This window comes from Leucoraja erinacea, chromosome 27, assembly GCF_028641065.1.
Source record: "Leucoraja erinacea ecotype New England chromosome 27, Leri_hhj_1, whole genome shotgun sequence".
In the NCBI taxonomy this organism is placed as follows: Eukaryota; Metazoa; Chordata; class Chondrichthyes; order Rajiformes; family Rajidae; genus Leucoraja; species Leucoraja erinaceus.
This window is the reverse complement of record NC_073403.1, coordinates 11,539,277-11,554,012: the sequence shown is the minus strand read 5'-3', so window position 1 is coordinate 11,554,012 and position 14,736 is coordinate 11,539,277. Positions and strand designations below refer to the sequence as shown.

The 14,736-nt window shown below is 38.4% G+C and overlaps 1 protein-coding gene across 2 annotated transcripts in view; it reads right to left on the bottom strand.

The window, feature by feature from the left end:
- Positions 1-5,597: 5,597 nt before the first annotated feature.
- The window catches only part of LOC129710212 (protein Wnt-9b-like), a 32,370-nt gene continuing 23,231 nt past the window's right edge, over positions 5,598-14,736 (bottom strand). For both annotated transcript variants that reach the window (XM_055657031.1, XM_055657032.1), the window contains exon 4: positions 5,598-10,955. In XM_055657031.1, coding sequence (XP_055513006.1) covers positions 10,482-10,955 — 474 coding nt within the window. In that variant the 3' untranslated portion in view covers positions 5,598-10,481. The remainder of the gene's footprint in view (positions 10,956-14,736) is intronic.

Genomic DNA, 14,736 nt, shown 5'->3' with positions numbered 1-14,736 from the left:
AGAAAGCAAATCCTTGGTGTGTAGATGTGTCGAAAAGAAAGGCTAGGAAGTAAGACTCAAATTTTACAAGACCCTCTTGAGGTCACAACTGAGGTACCAGGTTTTGCAGCCATTCACAGGATGAATATGAAAACAATGATAATGACGACTGCACAAATAGATGTCAATGAAGGTTGAAATTATCTGTAGCGATTGGAGATGTTCTGTTCAAGCTTTCTTATATGAAACCGAGTAGGTTTAATGTTGGCCTTTTAAAGGTTTTTAGGATATTTGAGGCTTACAATAATCGAAATAGAGTTAATATTTTATATTAGAAAATTTTAAATAAACACTGTTAGAAGCACTAGTTTGCTCCCTGGATGGTCAGAAAGTGGTCTTCTCTGTTAGCTATCAATTGTCAGAACAGGCAGGAACCAAAGTGGGGAACTAAAGCTGGAATGACATCAGTGAACCAGTGCATGACTAGAGGAGTGTAATATTGATGAACCAGTGTGGGATTAGATTATTGGGCCAGTTTGTCTTCTACGACATTCGACAGTGGTCGTTTTAATGGTCATCTTTGCAGTGCACTCTGGTGGAATTATAACTCAAGCTGTTAGTTCAGTTGAGTAATCATGAGACTCCATACTTTCTGTCAGTTAAGTCCGATGAAGGAGAAACGCCATTCACAACCCCGGGAATCTCATTTCTCTACCATGCCGATTTGGTGAGAGAACATGTCCATAGAACATGTCCACAGGAATGGCCCACAATGTGTGTCAAACACGATGCCAAGACAAACTGATCTCGTCTGCGTGTACATGATCCATAACCCTCTATTTTCTGCACTTCCATGTGCCTATATAAAAGCCTCTTAGATGCCATTATCGTATCTACCTCCACCACCATCGCTAGAATACATTCCAGTCTCCCACTACCCTCTGTGTAAAAAACTTGCCCCACACATCCCCATTAAACATTTTCACTCTCACCTTATAGCTATGCCCTCTACTATTGAACATTTCTACCCTGGAAAAAGGTTCTGACTCTACTATATCTATGTCTCCCATAATTTGATATACTTCCTTGAAGTCTCCCCTGAACTTCTGACATTCCAGAGCAAGCAACCCATGTTTATCCAACTACTCCCCGTAGCTGACACCTTCAAACCCAGGCAGCATTTTGGTAAACCTCCTCTGCACTTTCTCCAAAGCCTCCATATCGTTCCTGCAATGGGGCAACCAGAACTGCACAAAATACTACAAATAAATAATGCCCATGGTGAAGTTGAAAGAGTTAAGAGAATTAGAGATAATGCAGTGAAGACGTAAATTCCAAAGAGGTGCGGTGGATTTCTCCAGTTACCTCAGACAAATTCTGTGGTCCATGCCTGGCCCCTAATTATGGGATCACTTCCCCATTCATGAGAAACGTGGCCTGATTTTCAGCTAGATAGTGGCTGGACTATGTTTTCATTCATCTGCATTCCTTGGTTCAGTAATGTTGCCAAACAGAAAGCTACTGAAATCATATTTCAGATTTTTAGTTCACCTTAACTTGAACTTTTTGTTCAGGAATAGAGTCCAGATGTGGCTTACACTTGTGCATGGAGAAATGCTTTCTCACCACGAGCCTGATTATTCTAGTGTGATCTGAGGTCTATTCTGGAACTCCGCACCCGATAAAGGTCTCTGTTCCTCTCGACGTTTTAGAGATCTCAAACACCTTAAGTAGATCATCTCTTAATCTTCTGTAAATAAAGGAAATACATGCCCAGCATAGTCCACATGAATTAGCTTGGTTAACACCAATCCGACGAGTTTAGGCTTTGAATTTCAACTGGCTTCATTATGGAATTGAACCATTTCTCAATCTTGTCATCTCGCAGAAGAAATGGCCAGACTATCGCGATTGTAAAATAGGAAGCGTTGTTCTAAAGGCTCGAACTACTCACCTCTCCCCACCCCTATTTGGGTCTTCGCAGGTCACACACAATCAGTGAAATCACTGGTCAATTCACTGAGGGAGAAGCAGCCATGGTGCCTGACAGTTTCACATGTTGGGGATAGACACAAATACTGGAGTAAATGGAACATCTCTGAAGAGAAGGAATAGGTGACATTTCGGATCGAGATTCATGTTGGTTTCTCTGTTGGTGAGTTCGTATTTGGACAAAAGTATAAAAAAACTTGTCAGTGCAGGTACATTATAGTTCGATTTGCACTTCATTGAAGTAGGCAAAAATACATCAATTTTGTTTTCTACACATCTCGTGTGGGAGATCACTGCACTGCCATTTCGTCTCAAACCGTTCTCCTCTTAATTGATTTCTTTAATATATTGTGACCTGGAGGCATTAGCTAGACCTTTTGAAGTGGATTATAGTTAGTTATTCAGTCTCTGTTTTTTAGCATCAGCTGTCTGCTTGGTGTTTGAAGTAAATTGGTCACAGACAGCTAGAGATGGTTGACTTCTCTTTAAATGTACACTTCTGTTTCTTGCCATAGCAACCACATTGTAAACGCGAGTGTGCTGTCTTCATCATTAGTTAATCACCAGAAAGAAGTGAGGAGGTCAATCACTGGTCAAATGTCCATTCACTAGAAGGTTTATAGTTAAGACACTCTAGTTCTAGTAGTCACAATAATCATTCCTTTCTTATACCTTAGCTTTCATTACCATAGAAACTGCAATTCTTCACTTTGCAGCATTTGCATGGCAGAGATAAAGAGGAACAAAACTGAAAAATGAATCTTCTCATTTATGGAATTTAATCTGCAATACAAGTTTGTATCAAACTTGTTTAATGCGTTTAATACATCTGTAATAAGTTTCCCTTATAAAGGCTTTATATGTATTTATTCACTCACCTCCCCCTACTGAATAATTTCATTTTATTGGATTAATGTTACATCTTAGTGGTGAATCTCTGGAACTCTCTGCCACAGAGGGTAGTTGAGGCCAGTTCATTGGCTATATTTAAGAGGGAGTTAGATGTGGCCCTTGTGGCTAAGGGGATTAGGGGGTATGGAGAGAAGGCAGGTATGGGATACTGAGTTGGATGATCAGCCATGATCATATTGAATGGCGGTGCAGGCTCGAAGGGCCGAATGGCCTACTCCTGCACCTAATTTCTATGTTTCTATGTTTCTATCTGAGACTTCATTGGGACAGGAGAGTGATGGTGAGGTTTGGGAGTTAGGAGGGATTTTGACAGATTTCTATTACTGAATGTTAATTTATTTTTGCCAGTGACATTTCATACCAAGACACAAGTATACTTTTCTTGACCCAATAAAAGTAACAATTAGCATTATTAATAATGATACAAATATGAATTTACTTTAAAATTAGCGAACCCCCCATCCTTCAACATGAGGTGCAGTGACATTACATTGACAAGCAAGGCGCATGGCCATGTTACACCAGCCATTTTCCACAAGTGTGTCCAGTTTACGGATGATGGTTATACGGAAGACATTGGTCAAGATGCCAAAATGTTTACTATTTCCCTGAATTGCCAGATCATTGAAAATTATTTTGGGTTTAATATATCACTCAAATCACCATATTTGTTAGATAGGTTAGCTTTGTTAAGTAGAGCTCTGAAGAACAATACTGATTAAGTTGGGTCTGGTAACATCAAACCTATGTCAGATCCTTTCCAGTAATGCATTATGAAAATTGCACATTGCTACTGGCCATTTTTTGATGTTAGGAGATTTTAGGAGATTATTGCCTTCCCTTTAGATCATAACAGAAACCAGACCATGGACGTATGTTCTGTGTACAGGTCTACACCATGGCATCAGCAATGGCTGCAGTAGCTGTCTATCTCAACTTATTTGATAACCCTGTCTCCTTTGAGTACAAAAATATGGGTTTCAAGTTCAATTCAGATTTAGACTCAAAAACAAATAAACTTGGTCATTAGAGACATCAGAAACTGCAGATGCTGGAGTCATAAGTTGAAAACAAACTGGTGGAGGTACTCAGTGGGCCAGGCAATATCTGTATAAGGAATTGGACCATGGAGGGAAGTGGAGGTCCATTTCCCTCCACAGATGCTTCCTGCTTGCAGAGTTCCTCCATCAGCTTCTTTCTTTTACAGAAGCATTAACTTTGCTTCTCCATCCAATGTTGCTGCTTGATCTGCTGTGTATTTCTCAGCACCCTCAGTTTTTATTTCAGATTATCCACATCTGCAATTGTTTTGATTTTCAGTGAAGAACATAATTTGGACTGATATTTCAGTATGTTTCTGAGACAGAATTGCCAGTCTGGCAATGGTAGAAACAGCAGTTCTGAATAGGAACCACTGCTTCCCAAAGTGTGTCTGAATTGTAGTGTAAAAACTTGGAGTGGTTGGTCCAATATGTGACTGAGCACCTTGCATTTCTTATGAATGATCAGGCATCATAGGTGTAGAGATGTCCAAGTGAAGTATAAACATTGGAGAGGTCCAGCACACATTCCAACCCCGCTCTTGGCCTTACATAGGAGGGAGAAAAGGCCGCTGGGACTCCTGGTCCTGAAGATTGAATGGCCAGATTCAGTGGCGGACTTCCTGAAATAAACTCAAATGGGGGCCAGCTTTTTTACTGAGACACATTCCTCATGTTATTTCTGAAAGATCAATGTGATTTTCCAATCTGCAACCGTGCTAACAGATGTTCATTTTTTGTCATTTGGCATTCGATGCTTTGTAAGTGTTTGCATTGAAATAAAGGCACAATGAAAGTAAAGAAAGACTAATTGTATTGTATTTCCTGTATATATTTTACGAATAATGTTTACTTTTGAAATGTTTTAAAATCTGTTCCGTGAGGTTATTCTTCTTGCCCTGAAGGCTGCATGCTTAGGACTTTCACATTATAATACAATGATCCAATTTCGCAATGCAGTATTGTGCCAATTTTACACTTCAAGTCAACAATGTAGTACTTAAAAACACATGTGCTGTGTTATTTTGCCTCTTTTTAAATGAGATATTAAACAAGTCGTTGCCTGCCTTTTCAGGTGCATGTAAAGGATCTTATAGCATTATTTTAAGGAGGAGCTGTGTTCCCTCAACCAACTTCTTTCAAGCAAGGCCCTTAGTTATTGCTATTTAGAGTCATATAGCGTGGAAATAGGCCCTTCGACCCAACTTGCCCACATGGACCAATGTGCTCCATTCACATTAGTCCCACTTTTCTGTGTCCCCTAAACCTATCCTATTCAATTACCTGTCTAAATGTTTCTTAAATGTTGTAATAGTACATGGGAGTTTGTGGGAATGTCTGGGGGTTTTCTGACAGCCACCACTCCTACATTACAATTATTTAATCACTTCAAAATATTGTGTTATCCATGAAGCATTGGGGAATCCTAATATCATGAAAGATATTTTATAAATCCAAATTCTTTCTTTCTAATAATCACAGATAAAAGCATCTCCATTCCACCTCCTTCAATGTATTCAATGTGTTTCTGTTATCTATTGAGTACTGGTTACAAACCTGTGATTCTGGTGCAACTATTGTTCTGTTTTGGAAGACGTGACAATTAAAAATACTTGACTCGTGAATCTTGAAATAAGTTACACAAATGCTAAGAGTTAAGACACAGTAACAAATGTTGTTCAAAGTTGTCGTAAAAACACCATTTTATTGATATCAATACCACCAGAAAGCTGAGAAACATTAGTGCAACGTTCTATATATTGTTCTATAAACCTGCTTTTCAACCATCATGAAAAAAGTATAAATAACAACATATAAAAAGCAGAGAGAATACACATTAACCACATGATTAACATGCCTTCACTGCCCAAATTGATCCAAAAGGATTTTCTCTTTGTGATATATAAAGATGATAAATAACTTAAATACACTAAGATTTTATTTACCTACAGGCTGTACACATGAGGTAGAAAAATAATTTTACTTTCCCTTAGAACATCAACAGATAAATTAATAAAGCATAGGGGTCTGTTGTTCTTTATTGGTCATTTATTTTTCGTCAATTAAGCCCATCAAATAAGTCACAGTGCATCACTGAACTGCTTGTCATAGGATTTACAAGGAGATAGAGAAAGGAGCATTTCTTATAAAATGCGTTACTTTTCATGACTCCTTAATAATGGAGCTCCAAGTGAAAGTTACCCGAACGTTTCATTGCTTTCCCCTGTGATTCAGGGTTGTTCTGTTTTATAGCATAGCATTGCTAACTCTCAAACTAGTATGCTTGAATTGTACAGTGTCAGTGATCCACTGTGACCTATGGTATTCTAATTATTGATTATTTTAATTGGCAATAAATCAACTGTTTTTTTTTAAGCATTAGGGGGTGACTTTCCTTTCTGGACTACGTTTAGTACACACATTAACGTGTGAGTTTATGATCAATTCCAGTCCACGTCACTGATCTTGTCTTGAGTTGAGGATATTACACAAATGGAAGGCGTTTTTGCAGTGATTGTACTGAACTGATTCGAAAATATATTTTAAATAGGTTGAATGTTGCATTAAAATAACAGAAAGATTATTTTTATTTGTCAAGCTAAAAATGATACAGAAAATTAAATGAAACCCTAGATATTGCTAATCATAAGAAAAATGTAATGAGCTTTGCTTAGCAAAGTGCGGAAATATCCCCTATACAGAAAGAAAAGTTAAACTCTAATGTCACTTGAGAAGCACTATGTTTTTTTGTGTGTAAAACAGTGGGGGGGGGACAGAATTTGGTAAACCTTCAGCCCTGTGTACCGCAGCCATGTTTTACATAAATGCTTTACCGTTACAATTCAACTAACAAGTCAACAACATAAATTAAACAAACCCTCCATATTGCCTGTCATCATGAAAGCGTCCCAACATGGACAGAACTCAAAGCTGCTCCGCTATATAATAGTCACAAACATCTCTGTCATTTTGGAGCATATCTCAGGAATCGTTTTACTAAATATCCATTTATATACAGCTTTTAAGGAAACATAATTTGGAAAGATAGTGGAAATTGATTGGAATAAGCATGAGTATTTAAAGTCTGACTACTGAGCCAATACAATTGCATCTCTTAAAAATGATTTTCAAAAATATATGATATTGTAAAAAAATCTAAAATAGTTTGGAGAAAGAATGTGGAAATAGAATTAGAAAATGATTTAAATGAGCCAATGTCAACAAAAACAATGAGAAGTGGGAATGTCCTTCCACTGCAATCTGATATTGAGGAGTTTTGAAGGAAACATACTTGTAGTTCAGGCCTTTGACTTACTCTTGGGGAATTCTTAGGGATATCGCCTGAAATTATCAACATATGGCCAATGAAGCATCAAAGATGACCTTTTTCTCATTCCCATTAGGATTCATTATAGAGTGGATTTATTCTTGTTAAATACTTTAACATTGCATTGATCAAGTAGCAGTACAAACCGAGGATCAGCACAGATCTGGGAAGCCATTTGGCCTAACTCTCCAGGATAAAAAAAACCTGGCCTCTAAATATTGTTCAATCAATCTCAAGCGATTACCTACACTTCAAAGGCCGGGGATAATATCATCAACCACAGCATTGCTTCTGCCATCTTCCCAATGTTATCCTTTCACCATATTTAACCTATTGTCTTTGGCCCCGCTAAGTTATAAAGTGCTACTATGCCCCCAGTAAATGCATTACCAAAATATAACACCTGGATCTAGTGTTCATTATACATAGTTGAAGTTAACCAGCAAGATGGGTTCATATTTTAATCTCATGGTTACCGTTGATTGAATTACATTGATCTGCAGTGAACTCCTGATGGTATCGAAGGGAAGCAAATGCATGCACAATGTCAACCCAGATCTCCAAGTACTGCTAGACCATTAGGGTTAGTGGGAAACACGTTGACTTAACTGAGGTCATATAAGCCTTCTGCTTTTAATCTGCAAAAGAAATTCCAATATTGTGGATTGTATTAGATCCTTCTCATTTTTCTTCCCCTAAAACAATGGTAAAGAATCTAGGCCAGTCATCAGCTCCCTTCATGAAGTTCTACCAAACAGTTATGCCAAAGTTGAAGTGTATTTTAACACCAGCTACAGGCCTCAGTTCGATTACCCTTACTACCCCCATTCTAACAAAAATACTAGAACATTTTTCGAATTTCTGCTGTTTGAGGGGCACAGTTCCAAATTTATATTTGAGCAAAGAAATGAATGATAACAATGGATTTTTAAGTTTGTTTTGAAAGATTAATTTTGCAGATATCCAGAGATCCCTAGAAGAGCATATGTGAATTGTGATCTCTCGGGGCTGACTGAGGAAACACTCTCGGAATAACCATAAAATGGTGGAAACCCTCAGCAAGGTCAGGCAGCATCTGTGGAAAGGGAAACAGAGTCCACATTTCAAGCAGAATATCCTTCTTCAGAAACGCCAGTTCTGCCAACGGATCTTCAACTGGAAACGTTGACTGTGTTTCTTCCTCCACATCACTCACAGATGCTGAAGATAGACACAAAATGCTGGAGTAACTCAGCGGGGCAGGCAGCATCACCGGACAGAAGAAATGAGATGCTGCCTGTTCCGCTGAGTTAGCCCGGAATTTTGTGCCTATCCTTGGTTTAAACCAGCATCTGCAATTCCTTCCTCCACATACACACACTGATGCTGCCTGAATTGCTGAGTGTGCCCAACATCTTCAGGCTTTGTTTTAGATTTATTTTTTATTTTCATTTCTGTTTTTTCAAAGCTAGTTTTATTTTGTTTTCCACTTCATAACTCTCTGACATGGTGGATAATGTTAGACTCAGCTACCTCTCTCCAAATGTGACGATGGTGCCTCTTGCACCACAGTAAATAACTATAATAGGTTGATGTACCTAAGACTGCTTAGCAAATGAAATAACCGTGTGAAGATTATAACTACTGCTGCATTTGTCAGTAGATCGATGCACAAAATATTTTTTCATATTCTATACACCTCTGCTGCATGCCAGGTAGATATTTAAGTAAAAGTACACCTTGATGCAATTTTTTGCAAAGTTACCATTAGTATTTATATCCAACATAAGTTCCCAAAATAGGGCCGTTAGTAGAAATGCACCTATTCCAGTTATGATTAAAAAATAAACTTTTTTACAGTAGTCCATAAAACTTGCAGAATAAAGATCAATAATTATAAACATGCACCAATTACATATTAAATAACATACATTAATTGTCAGTAATGCAGCAATCTTGTTCATGTATGATTAGCTTTGTTAACCTATCATCTGCAATCATAACATCACTGATTTATTAAGTCAATGGAGAAAGATGCGCAAAGTGTCACTACGTCCCTTGCAAATTTGACTGGAACAATGTTAATAAATTGAGATTAGGTTCACAAACCACCATGTGAGATTATTTCGAAGTTATCTCCAATGAATGTGTGTTGATGGCAAATGAATCTCCATGAATATGCATTGATAGCATCTTGTCAGAATATAATAAGGTGATTAGAGAAAAGATTTGAAGAACAAAGTGAAATGGTAACTGGATAGCAGCCATCTTCTATGCTGATTACTGTTCAGTCCATGATACAATTGTTTAAAGCCCTATTTTTAAGATGCAGAAGTATTCATTCTTACACTACAGCCATTACTACAAGGTTTGAATCAAGGTGCTTTCAGAAAATATTTTTTTCCCCTGACAGTTAAAGACTGAAGGATTTTTCACCAAAATGATCTTCTGTTAAATAATGAATAATTTTCTAAAGACTTGAGAAACTATGTGAACACAATCAAATCACCCTCCTGATTAGTGACGGCTGCTGAAGAATCTGTAGCTTCCAAGAACATTGAGAGTATGTATATATTTCATTCACGGAATGCTATGTAGATGACTAAGAGGCAGAAAAAGGGAAGGAACTTTGGGACAAACCTGGAGAAAGGTTAATGCTAACCTGGGGGCATGTTGGTTCAAAACCTGTGCAAAGGTTAAACAACGATCCTCCATCAATCTGACTGAAAGATGAAGGCTCCTTTGAACAATGATGGGCACAGGAAGTTACACATTCCCTCTCATATCCCGCACCACGGGATGTTTTGTTTGCACACTTTATAGAACTGGCCAAAAGATCACAAGTAGTTTCACCTGGTCCCCAGCCCTGCAGCCACACTTTCAAATAAACCATATTTAATTAGTGAAATGACCATTGTGGACCATTGTTTATTTACTGGTCACTCTTTAACTTAAATGAAGGAGTCGTACGAAGCTTCCTTCAATTTTACCTGCTATACCAGTCAACTTGAAACTCCAATGTCTACTTTCCACTCCTCTATAGCTTGGATAGATGTTGATTCAGCTGAAATCATCCAGATAAAGATGCACTGAACATGTACATTTTCAGTAAGGCTTAGCTCTAAAATATTACTTTCCGGGGGTTAAATGACTTTGTCAGAGCAACAGGCACAAACCACAGCATGACTCGTCATTTCAATGCCATGTTCTTTCCACCACTGTGTTTCACTTGTTGCCTTATCTTCTTGCTGTTAGTGTTTGCAAGTGTAGATCTCCTCTCTTTGAGAACACTGCTGGCACTCCACATAGCAGCACCACTGTACTTGGCAGTGGCAGGGTCTGTGCACCAGGAGACTTTGGGTGTTGTAACCCTGCCCACAGCACATGCTTTCACAGTTTGTCTCCTTAGAGCACACCCTGCCTGCAGTTCCAGGTGAATATTTACTCGGTCGACAGAAACTCGGGGAGTCCTCCATATAAACGAGATCTGTAGTCCTTGGGATGTGGTTCTTTAAAGTATAACTGTGCTTTTTGGGACTGATGAGCTCAGTCTCACCTGTGGCGTCATTGGTGACACTGTGGACTCTAACGGCTGTTTCATACTTGAGTTTGAGAAGCTTGCCCGTGTCATGAAAAGATGAGAGCTGCTTCCAGCAGGTTCTAACTGCACAGGATCCAGATACACCGTGGCATTTACAGGTGGTCTTCAAGCCACTTTTCACAGCCTGGAAGAGAAAGAAATCATTTAAATAGACATATATATATATATATATATAGCTCAACAATGCATGGTGGCCATTAATGGACTACTTTATAGAAACAAAGAACTGCAGATGCTGGTTAATACACAAAAGGACGCACACTTCAGGAGTAGCTCAGGACACACACTTCAGGAGTAGCTCAGAGGGTCAGGCAGCATTTCTGGAGAATACGGATAGGTGACATTTCGGGTTTGGATCCTTCTCAAAATCGATATCCATGTTATCCAGACATGCTGCCTGACCTGCTGAGTTACTCCAGCACTTTGTGTCCTTTAATAGTCTATTCCATGTTGCAGTTGACACTATAGCGCTTTTCAAAATGGAATATCAGAACAAACAGCATTGCAACTTCATCAATTAATAGTATCAAATCATCAATGCGGTACTGTGTACAATTTAATGTGCAGATTACCTGAAAATCATCTACAATAAACCTATTTGTCATTCCTTAGGTCATAATTGATCTGGTTCCTTGTCCCTATACTGTGGTTGGTGACCCTCTGATGGGCTGGAGTATTGTACAGAGCAGAGCACGATGAAATGATCAAATATTGAATGTAATATTACAGGCTTGCTGAGATCATGGGAATTTAACAGGTTAGATTAGATTCTGTCAGGAATACATAATGAATTTTTTATTAAATCACCTCCGATGAGAAGAAAGAATTGTATCAAATTCTACACCTTCAATCTATTATTAAATTATTAATCTCCCGTGGATCAATTAAAAGTCCATAATTAGATGTGCCAAGAAGAAAGCTCAATGGATTAAAGAGCATTTCCGATTGTACTCTTTGTAATGTCTATATGACAGAACATCTGGGGAATTCCTGGTACAGTGTCTCTAAGTTAGGCGACATTGAGTAGATCCTTCAGCCCACCACTTCCGCACCCATCTACACTAATCCCATGTTTCCCAGACACATCGCCATCAATTCCAACACCAATCGCACTCCCGCCCAATGCTCCTACTAGGGTTCTACACCCAGGGTAATTTACAATCATCTACAATGAAATTCCGTAGCTCATTTGTTAATTTACAATAGCCAATTAACTTCCCAGCACATCTTTGGGATATGGGAGAAAACAGGGGCATTTAGGGATAAACTCACACATTCAGAAAGAGTGTTTTGAAGGTGGTGCAATGGTGACTCACAGCTCCAGAGGCCCGGTTCAATCTTGACCTCGGGTGCTGTCTGTGTGGAGTTTGCACGCACTCTCTGTGACCGTGTGTGACCGTGTGCTCCTGTTTCCTTCCACATCCCGCCCGAACCATGCAGGTTTGTAGGGTCAATTGGCCTCTGCAAATTTTCCCTTGTGTGCATGGAGAGGATGCGAAAGTGGGATAAGATAGAACTAGCGCTAGCGACTAGGTGATTGATGGTCAGTGTGGACTCAGTGGGCCGAAGGGCCTGTTTCCACACTGCTTCGTCCAATCAATCAAGCTAGTTGCACCTGTTTTACATGACAGAGAAATAGGATCCTACTGCATTTCTAGATCACGCTGAGGATTATTCTTTCATTATTCTGGAGTTAACTTGCATGAAATGGAAATAAAAATGGACTCAGAAAATTTACAGTTAATCATGATTATTCGTGATGAAAATGAATGCTCGCTATCCGTCGGATAAATAACGTACTCAATCTTTGGACAATTAGTTCCACGTAATTTAGCAAGCATAAATAACGGCAGATCAATGAAAGATGAACGTATTGTTATTATTTTGCAAGATGATAGATAGGGCTTAAGCAAAACAAGTGACACCTGATTGTTTTTATGAGAATTTTCTTTTCAACTTCTGACCATAAATGCCTACATTTTGAATCACTAAAATTCCAATCATCTAGGACTGAATCCTAAATCTACTTGCCTCAACTATTCAGTCAGTTGAACTTTCTAAATTGATTACCTTGTATTTAAATTCAGTCTACAGGGATTACTCTCACTCCGTTCTGTACAGTTTATCAGTACCATTTGATTCAGAGCATTTCACTCCCATTAAATCAATACACCATTAAGCCACTCATAATCTGGTTCGACATCTCTTAAATTTGGAATATTGCATATATTCATTTTTTGTAATTTGTTTGGAAAATGAAAGGGACTTTATGAATATACTTCAGCCTTTTAAACTTGGTTTAAAAAAATAGCTGGAAATTCATATAAAGTAAAGTGCACATGTTAGATATCTGATCGCAAAGTCCACTGTGGTCACACTAGGGACAGGAAGTAGAAAACATTACATCCAATAGTAATGCGCCCCCATATGATAAACATAAAGTCAATGCTCAAAGTGAAATTAGCATCGTAATTCCTAAATTTGAATAGGTCTGATAGTTACACCTTTCCAATTTGATCATCCTTTTGCTTAACATGTTCATCAGGACTTTGGTTGCAATTTTAACCAAGGCATTAAATTATTAGCACTGCATTGAATGAAACACGATGAAGGAAATTATTTCAAAAATCTAATTGTAATTTAAGTGAAATTTCTAAAGATTTACCTTTTTCCAGGTGAGGGCAGCTTGAAAAGATATAGCTTTGATGAGTCAGTGTGCAATACTTATCCCAATTATTGGGGTATCTGGTGAACTTTAAATACTTAAGTGATCATCTCTGGTTTCCTAAAAGCATTGCAATGCTTTTCTCTCTTTGCATAAACATGCTTTATCCTGACTAATTCCTTATTTGCAATCCTTTGCATTCAGAGGGTAAACACACTGCAGGCAATGTTTCTTATCAGGATGGCAGCTAACCTGCTAACCTTTGCCTCCAACTATATTAGCGCTAAGGGACCTGGTAGTTACAATTAATATAAAAAGATAAAAACTAATTTGGTACAATCTTTAGCTATTTTCCTACAAGAGATTCCAGAGGTAGGTTTTGCAACAGGTACGTTATAAACCAGGTTCGTTTAACCTAAAGGAACATTTTTCTCTTACCAATAAATCTTGTCAATTGGAAGAGCTTTATGTTTGTTGTACTTCTTTTAATTACTTTCCTTTCTAAAAAGAAAATGATGTGTAAACAGTGACGAGTTAGATTGATCGTGAGCCCCTGTCAGTGAGGTAACAACAAATTTCTTGCAGTGCCATGTAGGTCAAACACAATTAATTCAGCAAGCAAGGATCTTAGGGATTTGGTATGATTTACTGACAATTTCCAAGGCCTTTAAAATGTTATATCATTTTTAATTTGTATTTCAACGGCAGTAGTTTTGTCAAGTAGTAGAATCGAGGAACTGCAATTACACTCAAACTTGCAATTCCCTACCAGATGACCTGATGACAAGGGAGACAACAATCCAAGACTGTGCATTGTGTGTGCTGAGAAGAGTTGAGAGAAAGGCCAAATCAAACTTACAAAACAATCACTTCCTCAGAGAACAGCAATTCCTCAAATCTAAGAATGTGCAGTAATCAGAAACCATGCTGCCAAGCTTCACCACATTTCACCCATCACTCAGGTTAAAGGGGTAGATCTTATGAACGTATGCACATGGACTGGACGCGCCAGGATTCCAAATTAGAACTTCAGTCACAGATGATCAACATGCTCATCAGTCCATTCATTTTAATGAAACAACATATTGAACCTTCAATATGATCTGCAGACCTACAAAATCCACCCTACAATGTCCACATTCAATGAGGATAAAAGAAGAATGGTGGCCCAAAACACTATTCTGGTGACATCATGGTGCATCAGTGGAATAGCTCCAAGAGCGTTCAATCTTGACCTCGG